Here is a 15920-nt window from a genome sequence, read left to right as displayed (position 1 = left end):
CCCAGCACAGAAGCCATTAGAGAATATATTGCCAGATTCTATACTATTTTGGCTGTTTCATTTTAAGCAATTGGAAAGTCATAAATGGGGGAAAGAACAGTTCAGTTTGGCCTGATAAATTTTAAGAGGGTCCGTGACTGTGACATCATCCTGATGTCCAAGTCTTGCATAAAGTGGTACTCAGTTTTCATGAATAAATGAATTTACATTTGTTTTAATGGGGGTTGGCTTTGTTTTCTGGGTTTTGATTCACTAGCAATGAAGCTAGGTCCTGAGAGAAATCGTCAATACCCATTTTAGCCCCAAGACTAGAGACATGGTATATGGAAAGTAATTTTGGAGAAGTAATTTATTCTTGCTATATTGGTAAGATATTTCTTTTCATCAATGATTTATTCAATTGTATTCTTATAATCATATAGCTATGTTTTTAAAATACAAACCTTTGCAAACATCTACGGATAATATTTGCAAGAAACTGGAAAATATGTCAACACCATTTCATATCCATGGTCTGCAATAATGATTTTTGTTCAATTTTGTCCCCATATCTTATGCCAACAAAGACTGATTTATAAAGCATCCAGAGTCAGATAATACTAAAGATAATTGCTATGCCTGGTTAGAGTTTAAGAGCAATTTCCTGAGGCACCACTTGTAAAAGTGAAAGAACATACATTGGAATGAGTGCTGGTCAACTATATAGTAAAAGAAAAATAAGGAATTGTTGCATACAGCCTGCTTTCCAATATTATTTTAAATAATAACTGCATTATGCCTGATGATCCTACAGAACCTTTAATAGTGTGATTTCACAAACTCTTTTTAAAACTTTCTAGGCACATAGAAAAATCAAATCAGTCATAGTCCAATTTCAAACAATTTATTTACAAATATGATCAGTGCTTTATCATCTAAAAGTGGGACTTATTAAAATATAAAGCAGGTTTGGATTTCTTCTGGAAACCAAATGATATTTTTATTTTAAATAAGAAAAGAACCAGTAGCTATATTAACAAACATCTTATTAGATATAGGACATTTTATTTCATTTTATTTATTTTTTAAAAAATTAATTAATTAATTTTTGGCTGCATTGGGCCTTCATTGCTGCACGCAGGCTTTCTCTAGTTGTGGCGAGAGGGGGCTACTCTTCATTGTGGTGCACGGGCTTCTCATTGCAGTGGCTTCTCTTGTTGCGGAACACGGGCTCTAGGCGCGTGGGCTTCCGTAGTTGTGGCTTGTTGCGGGCTCTAGAGCGCAGGCTCAGTAGTTGTGGCGCACGGGCTTAGTTGCTCTGGGGCCTGTGGGATTTTCCCAGAGCGGGGCTGGAAACTGTGTCTCCTGCACTGGCAAGCGGATTCTTAACCACTGCGCCACCAGGGAAGTCCCAATATAGGACATTTTAAAACAACCTTGAAAACTGCAACATTTATGTTTTCATTTAAAGAAACCTATTAAATTTTAAAGAAAAATCAAGTTTGAAGATTTAACATATAATTAATTCAATTTTAAAATAGACTCATAGATTTGTTAAGGAATATCCGAACCTAAGAAAATTTTTAGCCTGAGCTAAACCAGCGATAGGGACATTTAATCTTGCCTTAGAAAGTATTATTAATTTGTGTTCACATTTTTTATATTCTGTAAACTTATCCCTGCCTTTAAAATGATGAGATTTGCTTCTTATGAATGTTGGCCAAACCAAATGTGGGACTGAGCAAACTTTTGGCAAATTAAAACAAAGACCAACTAACTAATTTAGGCTGTTGTTTGGGTTTTTAAAAAACTCCATTTCTTATCCATTTAGCTTTGACTTATTTACTTTGTATAAATTATCAGCTTCAGTTATTTGGTTTGGCAATCAGTGCACAGCTAGAGAAAAAGTGGAAAACAAGTTTAAAGATAAATCTAGATTTAAAAAAAAAACCTAGATATTTGATACAGAGGAGATTTTGTCATGATGATAGATGGGTTTTTCTAGCTTAAAGAAATAAAAAAGCAAAGAGCTTTTTCTTATCTAAATCTTTATTAGAAGAAAAAACAAATAGATTTAAAACAATGAGTAACAACAAATTTCATTAAATATTAAACAGTTTAGTTATCAAAGATATTTAGACAATATGTTCCTAATATTTCTGCACAGCAGAAGCATACTGACTATAGAGCTCAGACTGTCTTGTGCTCATATGAGTTCGTTTTTGGCATAAAAGAATATCCAAAGTCACATTTAAATATAATAGATAAACTGCTAGGAACTTACTATAGAGTCTCAAAGCTTTCACAAATTATCATTGTGTGATTGACATTCCCTTAGGGTGAATGTTTTATGGACTCTTTCTTTCTGTAACACTGAGTAACAAACTGAAATCATTTTCTTTAAAGTTAGTACTAATAAAATTATTTAAAATTGAATTAGAAATTATGTTCTTGTTCATATTAGCACAATAAAAAGTAACATGAATAAACTGATTATTTCATATCAAAAGTTAGAAAATGGAAATAACATACATAGAACGCTCATTGATGATAATAAACAATCATTTAAAATGGAGCTATTCAGTACATGACATCTGTGAGCACCCTTTCTAGGGGTAAAGTTTCCCTTTGTAATTTCTTCAAGTTTCCCTTTCCAATCTGTGTAAAACACTGAGAAATGTAGTCTTATACCTATTGTATTTTCAAATATCTATCATAGAAAAGATTACATTTTAAACTCACTTTTAGTAAAAAAAACAAACCTAACAAGTGTCCTTTCAGGTTTTTTTCTTGCGTGTAGTACACATTCATGAATGTCCACTAGGCGCAAGGGAAATTGTTTATGCTGCAAAATGTAGTCTATATAGTGAGGATATCAAACATACTGAAATGACAAATGGTTTTCAACCAGTGAGCTAAGAAAAAAACAAATGCAAGAAGACTTGTTTTAATCACTAAACATTGCAGGATTCTTTTTTTTTTAACAATGTGTGTAAACTTGCCCACAAAAGCTGGGTAATATTAAACAGCCAGTAAGGCACTTTGTCAGAGAGGACTAAGTCGTAAAGGCTGGATGATTGACAATTTGTTTAATAGGAAACAGTCTATACTTAGAGCAAAATCTGGAATGTGGCGCTCCTTTTACCGATTTATTGTCAAACAGGAGTGGGGAAAACTTTAAAATCTTCTGTTTTACTTTGTTTACCAATTTTCCCTGCAGAAGTCCTTTAGTTGTAATTTTAAAAATATATTAGGAGCTACCAATTTAAATAATGTATCATTTTTCAATCTAATATTTAAAACAATATTAACATATTCACTAGCATTTTCAAAACATCCTAGCCATTCTATTTAAAAATGAATTACAAAACAAAAGATCTTAGTATAAAAAATGTTCCGTGTTATTAACAATTCCCTTGCAACTTCTGATGGCTTCACGTATTACAGTGTAAGCTTTGGTATAAAACATGCAAATAAAAGCCAACAAGGTCGTGAATACAGTGTTCCATACACAAAGCACTTATGAAACAAGTGTAGCACATACACAGCAGATGAGGGAAAGGTAACACCGCTGCAGGATGACCAGAGTTTGCACTTCTACTGCTTCTTAGTTTGTGCATTTTGCTCGTTCAAAATCTTCAGCAGAGATTGACTCATGTAATAGGGTCTTTCAGCAGAACCATCGTTTCTTTCTAAATCTTCCACTAGGAGGAAGAATGGCACAGGGTAAATATCAAAGCAAAACTGTAAGAGAAGTAACATCGCCATCTGCTGCATACTTGCTTTACAGCAGTTCAAAATGTTATTCTAAAAAACAGCATAGTTTGGCATCAACATTATTGTAAACATAACTATGAGAAAACAATCAGCCCTTGTTATTATATCAATAAGATATTATCTCATTCTGTGTACCAGGTCTGATTCTGCCAATAGCACGTGCCTCTCAGCTGCATGATTAAGGAAATAAGTTTTATCTTCTTTTAGAGAGCAAATGTAACTACACAAAAAACAAGATGTATGAGGAATTTCTAAATTCACCTTCAAATTCCTAAAAAGTATGATGTATTCAACTTGCCTTCTAAGTTACCATATTAGTTCAAGATTGCTTTTGTTTTTCGAGCAACAATTTAGGTGGTACAGTTTTTTTCTTTTTTAAAGATTTGTAAATTTTCAATATATTTCAAATCTTTGAACCCAAAATTTTTAGAAGTATGGCTCTGTTTTTTCAGTTATTATCTTAATTTCTTTATAAGAAAGTGGCTTTTAAATTTTTCTCAACTCATTTTTCTCTATATTTCAATTATACAAAGAAGTATAATGAAAAATATTTTTCTAACTAGAATTAAGCACATAATATAGTTAAAACTTCTATACTTAGAGATTTTTAAAGAATATTTATTAAGAATATTGAACCAAACAACATTGCTTTTCCTATGATTTTGCAACCAAGGGTTATATTATTAAAATATAGCCAAGTTTAGAATGTATCTATCTCCATATAGTTCAGTGAATACTTTTACTGTGGAGAATTTTCTGGTCTAATCAGCAGATTTAAATGTTAAGCATTTAAAACATGGGCCCCCATCTAGTACCAAGGATCTAAAATACAGAAGTTATGATTGTTAGAATTCTCCAAATTAATCTCCTTTGTCTTTCTCAATTTTCTAACTCCTAGAACAGCCAGGCTTATAAGGAAAAAATAGGCCAAATGATTTCACACATGTTGATTTATATTTTATGCAAGTGATTTTCCAACTTTTATGTGTATCAGAATCACTAGAGAACTTTATAATAATTCACAAGCTGCCCCACACCCAAATACTTAGAATCTCTTGGGGTGGGGGGGGCACATGTATCAATATTTATAACAATTTCTCAGAGTGATTCTGATACGTACACAAAAAATTTAAAATTGTTTCATCATTATGAATTTTTCAACTACTCCTAAAAGGGGACTTACTCCTTATAATTTTTCAATATTTAAGTTAGAGGTAACCATTTTACTAGATTTTTGTTGTGAACCCTGTATTACTGAATAATAAAATAATAACTATCTAGAAAGATAGGTTATCACTGTTCTCTGAATTATACTTCAAGGAGCATGAGAGTGAAGAAGGTATTAGCCAACGTATGAAGCCAAATGACACTTTTGATTACAGTAATCTCAAGAAAGCAAGCCAAGAGCAAGACGGTGGCCATAGAAGGACCAATATTTTGAAAATCTCCCCTATTCATTAGCTTCTTGCTATTAAGCTGCTATGAAGTCAGTCTAAATCTAGGTTCCCACACTTCAGGGTCATTAAATAAATTACTATTTATATTTATAACAATAATACATTTCTGACTCTCTTCTTGGATACATGGATCATATATCAGATCAAAATGTTAGATCAACATGTTCCTTTCTGTCAAGACATAAATAATCCTTATACACAAACTTAGTGTAAAAGCCAAAAGGATACTATTGATTCAATGCTCCTTTTGGGGTACATTGTTACACTGTTTGCCATGTCATATGCACTTGCACATAGGAGATGGATAGGCAAAGTACGTGAGTGTCTGATTCATGCTTTGCTACGCCAGAGCCTGGTTTGTTGCTCTGGCCAGCAAGGGTGGAGTATGAAAGTAACTCTCCTCCTAAACCCTTCAGGAAGAGGTTTCCTAACCTACAGTATGCCTCTTGTAAAGGTACAAGATGAGGTACCTATGAAGGGCTAATATTTCCTTAGGGTAAAATCTGAAGTGTCTTTCTTATCTTTTCTCTTTCTTCACCGAAAGTTAAGCTAAAATTAAACTTTTTATAGAAAAAAGCCACATCATCTCTTTAATCTAGAAACTCATAACAGATATAATCACTCTTCTGAAACAGATCCATACCCATTTTCTATATGATGGGCATAGGAAAATAGGGATTTATCTCTATTTGGGTTACAGACAAATGGCATGAGTTATGTGGCCATCTCAGTTCTGCTCAGAATATTTTCATGGTGGCCAGAGGTTCATATTATTGGAAATGACATTCCAGAACTCAGATTCAACTTCACTATAGATATAATTTCACTAAAACAAAATGGCCTATGAAGGTTCCACAGTAAGTTTTACCTAGTAATGCAGCCTATGGAACCTGTATAACATTAACGTCTATATGTTTGTTATGGTCTCGAATCACTTACTGAAATATACTTCCTAGGGAACCATTAATACAAGTTTAATCACAGTTTAGAATATAACCATAGCACCATATTTACAAATTTAGTACCATATGCTGGTTAACTATAAATCAATCTTTTTATGGCTAATTGATTACACATTTATAGTGCTTTCAAAAATTTCCTGAATACCCTTTACAAATATACATTTATAAAAAGAAAGGCTATCAAAATGCTGCAATGGGAAACAGCATGCCAAGTTATAAAAGTTTTGGAAACACTTTCAGCTATAGACTTTAAAAAAATGTGTGACATTTACACCTCGCTCTTCAGCTGGGACCACTATAAAGTATCCTAGTTCACAGAGGCTACTGTCATCAATTGCCTGATACCTCAGATGGTACCAAGTTCTCGCTTTTTAGGAATAAGCACTGAAATTTCACATTACTTAAAAGCATCATTTTCAAATACAAATGACCTAATTTACAAAACTTCTACTTAAAAATGAATGGCACTGTTTGGAGCTTTTCTACTCTTTCTGCTTCTGGGGAACTAGTTGCTTCTTGTTCAGAATTCCGTGCAGGGTAGGGGTTATGAAGTAGGGTTTTTCTGTAGATCCATCATTTCTTTCCAGATCTTCACCTGTATATGCAGCAGCCAAAGCAGGCAAAAGCAGCAACAGCAGCAGAACAATTATATGCATTTTTATAAATTGGAGAGTCGAACAGGGAAAAATCAGAGAAAGCAGTGTTAGAAAGTCAAATATAAGACAAATTAGTGCAGTTAAGTAGCTGATGCTGGTCAAAGTAAGAAGCTTCAACCTCTGCCAGGAAGCACTGAAACTTCCTAAATCCCACCCACTCCAAAGAGGTTTATTTTGATAGTTTAAAGGTTAATAAGATCTTTTATATCCTTTCAAATGTGTTATCTTTAAATTCTAACGACTGTTCATTTCAGAGAGGTAAATTGCCACATCCTCTGAGATGAAGCTGAATAAAAAGTATGGTGTGATAAATGTAGAGAATAATTGAATTTCAGAGTTCAAAGTCTGTTTTAATGGTAATTCACACCCTCATGTTACAGATGAAGAAACTGAGACCCAGGGATGTAAAATGATTCTCCTGAAATTGAAAGCTCTGGGGCAACAGGATGAGGTGAGGACCCAGTCTCTTGACACCTACTTCAGTTCTCATCCTACTTAACTAAATGGTGTCCTGTCCTAAATCCTTGTAGTTTACCTCAGATTATATTCAAAAGCTAATACAGTGTTTGCTGACTTCTGTAATACATGAGTTTATATTCCTGCTTTGCTTAGGCTAATAATAAAATGATGGATATTCACTGAGCACACATCTGTTGGGTGGTTGGGGACAAACATGAGAATGATGCTGAGAAGCAAGGAGAAGTTTGCATGGAATTAAATTTCCTGCAGATACATATAATTCACAGCTGATAATATCTATCTCAATAAATATATAAATGCAACTTGAAACTGTTTTGACTAGTATATTAAAAATATTATGCTATTTTAGCCTTTATTTATTATGAAATACAGGATAAGAAATATTATATAAAACCATATAGCATAATCACAGATTTATGGAATAAATCTAAGTTATTTTTCATCATACTCTCTTAGGAATGGTTGGATTATTGGTTTATTAGATTTTTACATTAGACTTCACAGTGACTTTCCCCACATACAAAATGAAAAGCTAAGAAGGGAACATGATAGATGCTGAACATTTTTGTTCTTTTTTCCTTAATCATATTTCTATATCTTATATCACATATCATATGTTGTATGTTTATATCATTATTACTTTTGAGGGATTGGTAGGAACTGTGGTATCAATCACATAATAATGAAAATAAGCATCTACAACTATTGTTTTTTTCCCATCCTGGGACCAGAATTCTCATCGCCTTGTAATGTTGAAAGGATGCTATGTCTCTATAAATGAAGTGTTTGTTTGCAAATAGTTTGCATTTTTAAAATCACCAGTTTTCTGGCAGTCAAGATAATAGGTATAAAGAGGTATATATTTTTAAAAAAGGTACAGTTCCACACAATCATAATTTGCCTTAGAGTATCATTTAAGAAGAAAATTTTCCAAAGTTAGATGTTGCCCATAGTAACAGCTGCAGAGGGAAGAAAAATACAATTTGGCTTCTCTTGTTCTTTATTATCAAAGACAAGAACATCCAAAAAGAAACTATTCACATTCAACACACAATGTGTTAAATAAGGCTGAAATTATACCTGCTTTTCAAGAAGTTGGCAATTAGTAATATAGATGAGTGGAAAACATTTCTTAGTGCTCAAATTTAAAATCTACTGTCAAAATTAAAATCTACAAGATTTGTCAAAGCTTCCAAAGATTGGAAACTGATAGGTTCTAAACATTTCCCAGGATACATTTTGAGAAAACTTTTCAATTACAAGAATCAGGAAGATCCCAGTGGGCTCTCCCAGTTTCATTCCCATGATTAGCATTTGAGATGAAAGGAGGGACCTCTGAACATTCAAGATCTCTGTCTCTTCTGTGTCTTAAGCTACCTTATTCCCATGCTCCTTCTTCCACCTCATACCTGAGCGGAAGTTTGTTCATGTGGTATTTTGTAGATGGCTTTTCCTGACAAACCACTGAAGCACTAGGAAAAGATTAAACATTCCAGTTCCATTTATAGCCAGAGGAAGAGCTAACTTGTACACAAAGTTCTCCTGATTAATTTGTCCAGTTATTGAAAATTGATTTGTTAAATGTTCAGAAAAAAAAATCAAACCATTTTCTAGAAGGTTTTTTCCTTCAATATATCTCCCTAAAGTTAGTATCTTTAGGGAGATATATATATATATATATATATCCTCTCCTGACCCCAGCATGCAGTTGGTGCTGTGAGTTACACTAAAAAATAAACTGTTCATTTTATACAAGTAGATCACTCAGTAATGCCCTGTCATAGAATGTTTTCTCTGCTTCTCTTAAGAGCAATGTGCCAGAGAAATAATCTCTCAGGGGGTATTAGTTGTAGGGCTAACAAGTTCTGTTCTTTCACCTGTTGACCCTACTTTATCTAGGTTGAAGGTAAGGACAGATCAAGCTCCTGATGGGCACTAGGTTCTCCAGGGCTTTTAAGATGAGGTGTTGGGGCTTCCCTGGTGGCGCAGTGGTTGAGAGTCTGCCTGCTGATGCAGGGGACACGGGTTCGTGCCCCAGTCCGGGAAGATCCCACATGCCGCGGAGCGGCTAGACCCGTGAGCCATGGCCGCTGAGCCTGCGTGTCCGGAGCCTGTGCTCCACAACGGCAGAGGCTACAACAGTGAGAGGCCCGTGTACCGCAAAAAAAAAAGATGAGGTATTAATAGAAAACATATTCATTCTGCATATGTGAGGTGCACATGCCACATAGAAGCACAGTGAAGAAGTCAGTGATGAAAGCTCTATTGAAGTATTTTAACACTACGCGTCAGAGTTGATCTAGCCATTTCCTAAACATGCCTCTCTATGAATCCTATCTATTTGTCATCGTGTTACCCAGTGTGAATTGGCCCCATGTGTCTTTGAAACCATTGCCAGCTTGGCTTTATCAGAAGGTATAAAGGCTGTCCTCAGAGTCCCCAAAGCCCAGCCTCAAAGCCCAGTTATGTCTTCAGTTGTTAATAAAGCACAACAGAAGCCAATCATTATTATAAATTTGAAAACATTAAGAAATTAAAATAATTTCATGCTAACACCATGCCATGATGCCTGACCCTCCAGTGCTTTGCAAACTCCATCTCTTAGCCTTTAACGTTTACAAAGCATCTACTAGACAATGTCTCTTTCCAAATAAACTGTTTTGCAGTTTCAGCCAGGTCATAGCAAATCCACAAGCCAGCTAAAAGACTGGGTCTTAACCTTTTCATCTTTTGGTTATCCACCAGAGGGGGAAAACACATATACTGAAAACTTACAGAAGCAGATGAAAATTGTTTCAATACACATTGCATAGACGCTGAAGAATCCATGTGCAATTAGGTAAGATCCAATCATGACTGTCTGTAAATGAGCAGAGAAGAGAATGAAGATGCCATTAACTTGTCCAAAAGAACAATAATGCAGTTTTAAATAAAATCATGATGAGGACGCTTTGAAATACTCTGTGTTGGAAAAGATTTCAAGATAGGAATGTACAAAATTCAATGATAAAGTTTTTGAGTGCCTTTGTACTGGGATTTAAACAAAATGTACTAGTTTACCTGCCAATTTTCTTATCACTATCCCCAGTGCCTACCAAAAACATCCCAGATTTAGGATCCTGCACACTGAGGCAGTAAAGCATAGGAGTTAAGAGCATACACTGCCTAGGTTTAATCACAGCTCAGGCACTCACTCGACAAGTCACCTAACATCTCTGGGCTTCCTACATAAGATTGTTGGTGGGGAAGGGGAGAATGTGAGTAATAATGGTATTTATGACACATGGATTGAGTGAGTTAATATACTGTAATAGATCTCGCAGGGCTCCCCCCAGGTCCTCTCCAGATGCCACATCTATCCCCTAGTTGTTGGGAATGTATGTAGGCTGCTGATGACTCAGCTGTTTTGCTCACTAGGAATTGCTCTTGCAGGGAACTGCCTCACCCAAAGTTACACCATCATTCAGAGGGCAACCCCTGGCCAACGGTTGCCTGATGCAGCATACAGAGGCCTAGTCCCTTTGTCAGAATTTCCTGTAATTATGTCTGAGGCTTCAGCTATAATTGCCGCATGGGTCAGCTTCTTCTTTTGCCTGGGCCTGTCCTCCTCACTTCCTTTCAAGTGTATCTCAGGAGAGCACTTCATAATAAGCCTTCTGCATGCAATCCTCTGTCTCAGGGGTTGCTTCCAAGGGACCCCAGCTCTAAGGCAGAATGAGGCTTGGCCTCAAAGTAAGACCAATCATGTTAGCTATCATTATTTCTCCTATTCCTTTTTGGTTTTTTATTTTGCCATTTCTCATAAATCAGAGTCAATGTTACCCAGACGCTATAGAATGAATTGTGTCCCCTCAAAATTCATATGTTGAAACCTAATCCCCAAAGTGATGGCATCTGGAGGTGGGGCCTTCAGGAAGTAATGAAGTCACAATGATGGAGCCCTTGTGAATGTGATTAGTGCGCTTATAAGAGAAGACAGGAGAAATGAAATCTCTCTCGACCATGTTAGGATACTGCAAGAAAGTGTCCCTTTGCAAATTAGGAAGAAAGCTCTCACCAGGAACTGAATCTGTGGGCACCTTGATCTCGGACTTCTCAGTCTTCAGAACTGTGCGGAATAAATCCCTGTTGTTTAAGCCACCCAGTCTATGGTATTTTTGTTGTAGCAGCCCAAACTTACTAAGACATCAGCTCTTACCAGCAAAGGTACCCAGTAGTAATTTAAAGATGTTGGTCCTACTATAATCATTGGGAGTCTTTCTGTGAAGAGTAGAAAGGCCAGGACACCTAGAGTGAAAAGGCAGAACATGTATATTGTGCATTTGCAAAGGAACATAGCTTTTTGTAGTAAAGAAGTTTTTCTAAGCACATGTTAAACTTATTACTACTACTACTACTATTACTAATACTACTACTTACCTATACACCCAGCAACTAGAATCTTCCCCAGGATTAGTACAAAGTCTGTCACTCTATCCATAACTGCAACTCTGAGAATCAGAAAAAAGAAAGTATAATTTTGTGTTTAAATTATATTTGTTTTCAGAAATTTATGAGAGTAAATAATTCATGAGTTCATTTTGATGTGTCTTTGCTGAAATTTTATTTGGCCTTTGTTAAATGCAAGAAATGAAGTTAGAACCCAGGCATGATTTTCTGACTTATTTATAATGGAGTAAACAGAAGATGGCATTGTAAGGCTGTCAGGTGCTATTGGTGGTGTCAGCATTTCTCTCTCTAATTCGAGGACTAGGGATACCCTGAATCCTGAGGATGGCTGCACTAGTTCTCTGATTTTGTTCACTCAGACTCTGTCAATTTTGGGAGGGGGGAATAGTCAGAAACATGATGATAATGTTCATGTGGGGAATTTCTTGAGCATAGGGGATACTAAAAATGAATAAGTGCCAGTGGGTATAAAGGCATAGGTGGATGATGGGAGCAATAATTCTAAAACATATGAAGAAATTAATGGTGTGAAGGTGAAGATTTAAATCTATTAAAATAAAAGATAAGATTCATGTCTAATAAGACCACCAACATGTGAAGTATGGATGCTAAAGCTTCACCAAATCATCTACTGCCATGCTCAACCTGATTACTTACTTTAAAATATTTCTCATCAGCAGATTGAAAGCATCTCTCGCTGACCTGCAGAAGTTTTTGCCATATATTGCAATCTGAGGAAGACAGTTGATATTATTCTGGAGTCAGTAACGTAATTTAACAAGACCAACAGACAATCCAGTGACAGGAACATGAATTAATTCTGTCACCCACACAGTTATTCTCATTCCTTTTTCCAACAGTTGGGTTCATGGGAGGCTTGGGCAGTGTGTGTCCTCAACTCTGCACAACTCTCAGAGTCATTGACAATAAGGTATGTTTTGGTTGCTATTTGCCCTTAACTCCATGGGGATTAGACAGCTTCAAACAGGTAGGTCTTCGTCTCAAATCCCAGGACACAGCTTCTGTCTTTGAAGTGTTTTGGCTATGGTTTGTTGCTGAATGGGTTAAATGTTGTAGCGTTCACATTAAAAACTACTCTCAGGAAACCCAGTGCCTTCTAATACACTTGCTTTATTGATTAAAAGGCTCAATACAATATTCTCACTGGAGGTATATTAATGACTCTTTGAATGTCCATAACTATTTGAATCACCCATGCAGACCCTATATCACTGTGATAATATGCAAGTGTTATAAGGTTGTAGCTGCTAAATTTTAGAATAATATTTTTGGATCCCCTATTTAAAAAGAAATCTCTTTAGAAGCCTCCATATTCCCATAGGAAATAAGTAACAAATTCAGCTATGCATTATCAGTTCCCACACATTTCAAAATAAGAATCATAAAAAGAAATAGACCCTTCCTTAAAAATATGTAAATCCCAGAATTAGAAGAATATTTTCTTTTCACAGTGAAACATAGACTAGGTAAGCTTTCCTCCCACTAAACTATGTCAAATACAAACAAAATCATTTTCAATCTAGCACATTTTTATACTTCTAAGGTAAATAATATTTTCCCTCTCCAAAAAGGTATTGAAGGTAATAATGAACTACAGTTAAGTTACTGTCTCAACTAGGAAAACATAGCCCTGAATGATGCATTGGATTCACAAATTCTTATAACAACATGGTGATAAATTCAACTGCTTGATGCACAAGTGCTTTAGAGATGGAAATGTAGACATGGGGTTTGGGTTTGCAAAGAAGCAGTTTAGTAAATAAAAATAAGCTACTTACCATAACATAGGCATTTCTGTTCAAAAACTTTACTGCTTTTTCTAAACACCAGAAACAGCATCTCAGGCAGCATTTTAGGAATTTAGAAATGTTGTTCTGGGCCTCTATGAGAAGGAGATATTTAAACCTATTAATGATTTGCAAACTCTAGGAATCAAAAAAATATAGTAAAATTTTAAGTGTGCTTTAAAACTTTTTTAATTGCAGTGAAATATACATAAGATTTACCATTTTAACCATTTTTAAGTGTACAATTCAGTAGCATTTAGTACATTCACGATTTTGTGAAATTACCATCACTATCAATTTCCAGAACTTTTCATCATCTCATATAGAAACTCTGTACCCATTAAACAATAACTCCTCATTCTCCCTTTCTCCCAGTCCCTGGTAACCTCTGTCATACTTCTGTCTGTATGAATTTGCCTCTTCTAGATACCTCATATAAGTAGAATCATACAATATTTGTCCTTTTGTGTCTTGCTTATTTCACTTAGCATTCAATTGTCAAGATTCATTATTACATTTATTTTTAGAGCTGAATAACATTTCATTGTATGTATATGTCACATTTTGCTTATTCCTTTATCTGTTAATGGAAATTTGGGTTGTTTCTACCTTCTGGCTATTGCAAATAATGCTCCTATGAACACTGGTGTGCAAGTATTTGTTTGAGTCCCTGCTTTCAATTATTTTGAGTATATATGTAGAAGTGGAATTGCTGGCTCATATGGCAATCAAATTTTTGACTTTTAAAGGAATCACCATACTGTTTTCCACAGTGGCAAATCAGTGGTGATTTTACATTCCCACCAGCAATGCACAGGTGTTCCAATTTATCCTCACCCTACAAAAATTTGTTATTTTTCATTTTTTGATACTAGACATTCTAATGGGTATGAATTGGTACCTCACTATGGTTTTGATTTGCATTTCCCTATTGACTAATATTGAAGATCTCTTCATGTGTTCATTTACCATTTATATATGTTCTTTAGAGCAATGTATATGAAATCCTTTGCAGGAGGGACAAAGATGGTGTCATAGGAGGCTCTTGAACTTCCCTCCTCCCCCAGATGCACTGAATGTACAGCTACACATGGAGGAATTTCCTCTGAGAGAAATCCAGAAACAAGCTGAGTGACTCCTACACATCAGGCAACTATGAAAATCCCACGTTGAAATGGTAGGAAAGGCTGAAACACACTCGCCATAAACTTTACCCCTGGTACAACACCATGCAATCAGGACAATACCCCCAACTCTCAGCTTCTCCCTGAGGAGTGAAGGGTTTGGGCAGCACATCAAGGATTCCAACTTTTAAGGCTCCCACCCAAGAGACAGACCCCGCAAAACACTTAGCTCTGATAGCCAAAGGGGCTTGTTTCTACAAGTTCTACAGGACTATAAAAAACAAAGAAGCAGTTCTTAAGAGGCACATATGCTAGCAATCACTATACCCCCAGGCTTAGCAAAGAGGGAGCAGGCAAAAACGCCCATTTTCCAGTCTCTTCCTGGGAGGGGATTGACTGTGCACTTTACAACCTTGTGCCTAAAATTCCAGCTTCTAGTTTGCACACTCTTGGAGCTAGCTGTGGTCCTCCATGGACCCAGGGGGAGCAGGTCACCAACATCTCTTTGGAAGGAGCTTATACACCTGTGTGGTGCCCCAGTTTCTGCAGCTGCTGCCCGAGTCATGGTCTCCCCTTTGTGTGGCTCTAATAGGGCTTGCACAAATGAGTCTCACAGGACTGTAGAAAACAAAGAATCCATTTTTAAATGGTAAAGGAATGCCCTACCACCACCATCACGACCACGGCTATACATCCTGGCTCAGTGCAGAGGGTGCAGGCAAAAGCCACCTCCTAGTTTCTCCCTGAAAGGATAATCTACATACTTTCCCAGCTTCTGCCTAAGGGTTTAGCATCTAATCAACTGGCATCTAGGTTCTGACTGTGATCCTCCACTTTGGGACCCTGACAGGTCTAGGTACACCTTCAATTACTAAGAGCCACTAAACTAACTATGGTGACTAGGACAATCACAAAGATTTGAGAGAACCAGAAGGTTCGGCTGGGCTGATTAATGAAGCTCATCTCCTACATGAGACTACTCTGTCAAGTTGGGAAAGATGGCTGTTTTATCTAATGCACAGAAAGCAATACAGAGAGTCAAGAAAAAAAAAGAGAAGGAGAAACAAGGGAATACTTTCCAAATAAAAAAAAAACAAAATATATTTCCAGAAACTGATATTTCTGAAACAGAGATAAGTGATTTAACTAGTAAAGAATTCAAAATAATGGTCATAAAGATGCTTACCATGGTCAAGGAGAAATGCATGAACAAAATGAGAATTCAATT

At 35.9% G+C, this 15920-nt stretch overlaps 1 protein-coding gene across 7 annotated transcripts in view; it reads right to left on the bottom strand.

Moving 5' to 3' along the window:
• Positions 1-963: 963 nt before the first annotated feature.
• SLC44A5 (solute carrier family 44 member 5) overlaps positions 964-15920 on the bottom strand; it is a 377697-nt gene continuing 362740 nt past the window's right edge. For 6 of the 7 annotated variants that reach the window (XM_060304202.1, XM_060304190.1, XM_060304207.1 and 3 more), the window contains 6 exons: positions 13560-13663; positions 12418-12491; positions 11731-11801; positions 11510-11598; positions 10087-10171; positions 964-6770 (listed from right to left, as the gene is read on the bottom strand). In XM_060304202.1, the coding sequence (XP_060160185.1) occupies positions 6658-6770; positions 10087-10171; positions 11510-11598; positions 11731-11801; positions 12418-12491; positions 13560-13663 (536 nt within the window). In that variant the 3' untranslated portion in view covers positions 964-6657. The remainder of the gene's footprint in view (positions 6771-10086; positions 10172-11509; positions 11599-11730; positions 11802-12417; positions 12492-13559; positions 13664-15920) is intronic. The other variant, XM_030865967.2, reaches the window with a different exon arrangement.

Source organism: Globicephala melas, chromosome 1, assembly GCF_963455315.2.
Source record: "Globicephala melas chromosome 1, mGloMel1.2, whole genome shotgun sequence".
NCBI lineage: Eukaryota > Metazoa > Chordata > Mammalia > Artiodactyla > Delphinidae > Globicephala > Globicephala melas.
The sequence above is the reverse complement of the archived record's forward strand: the minus strand, read 5'-3'. Positions and strand labels throughout refer to the sequence as shown.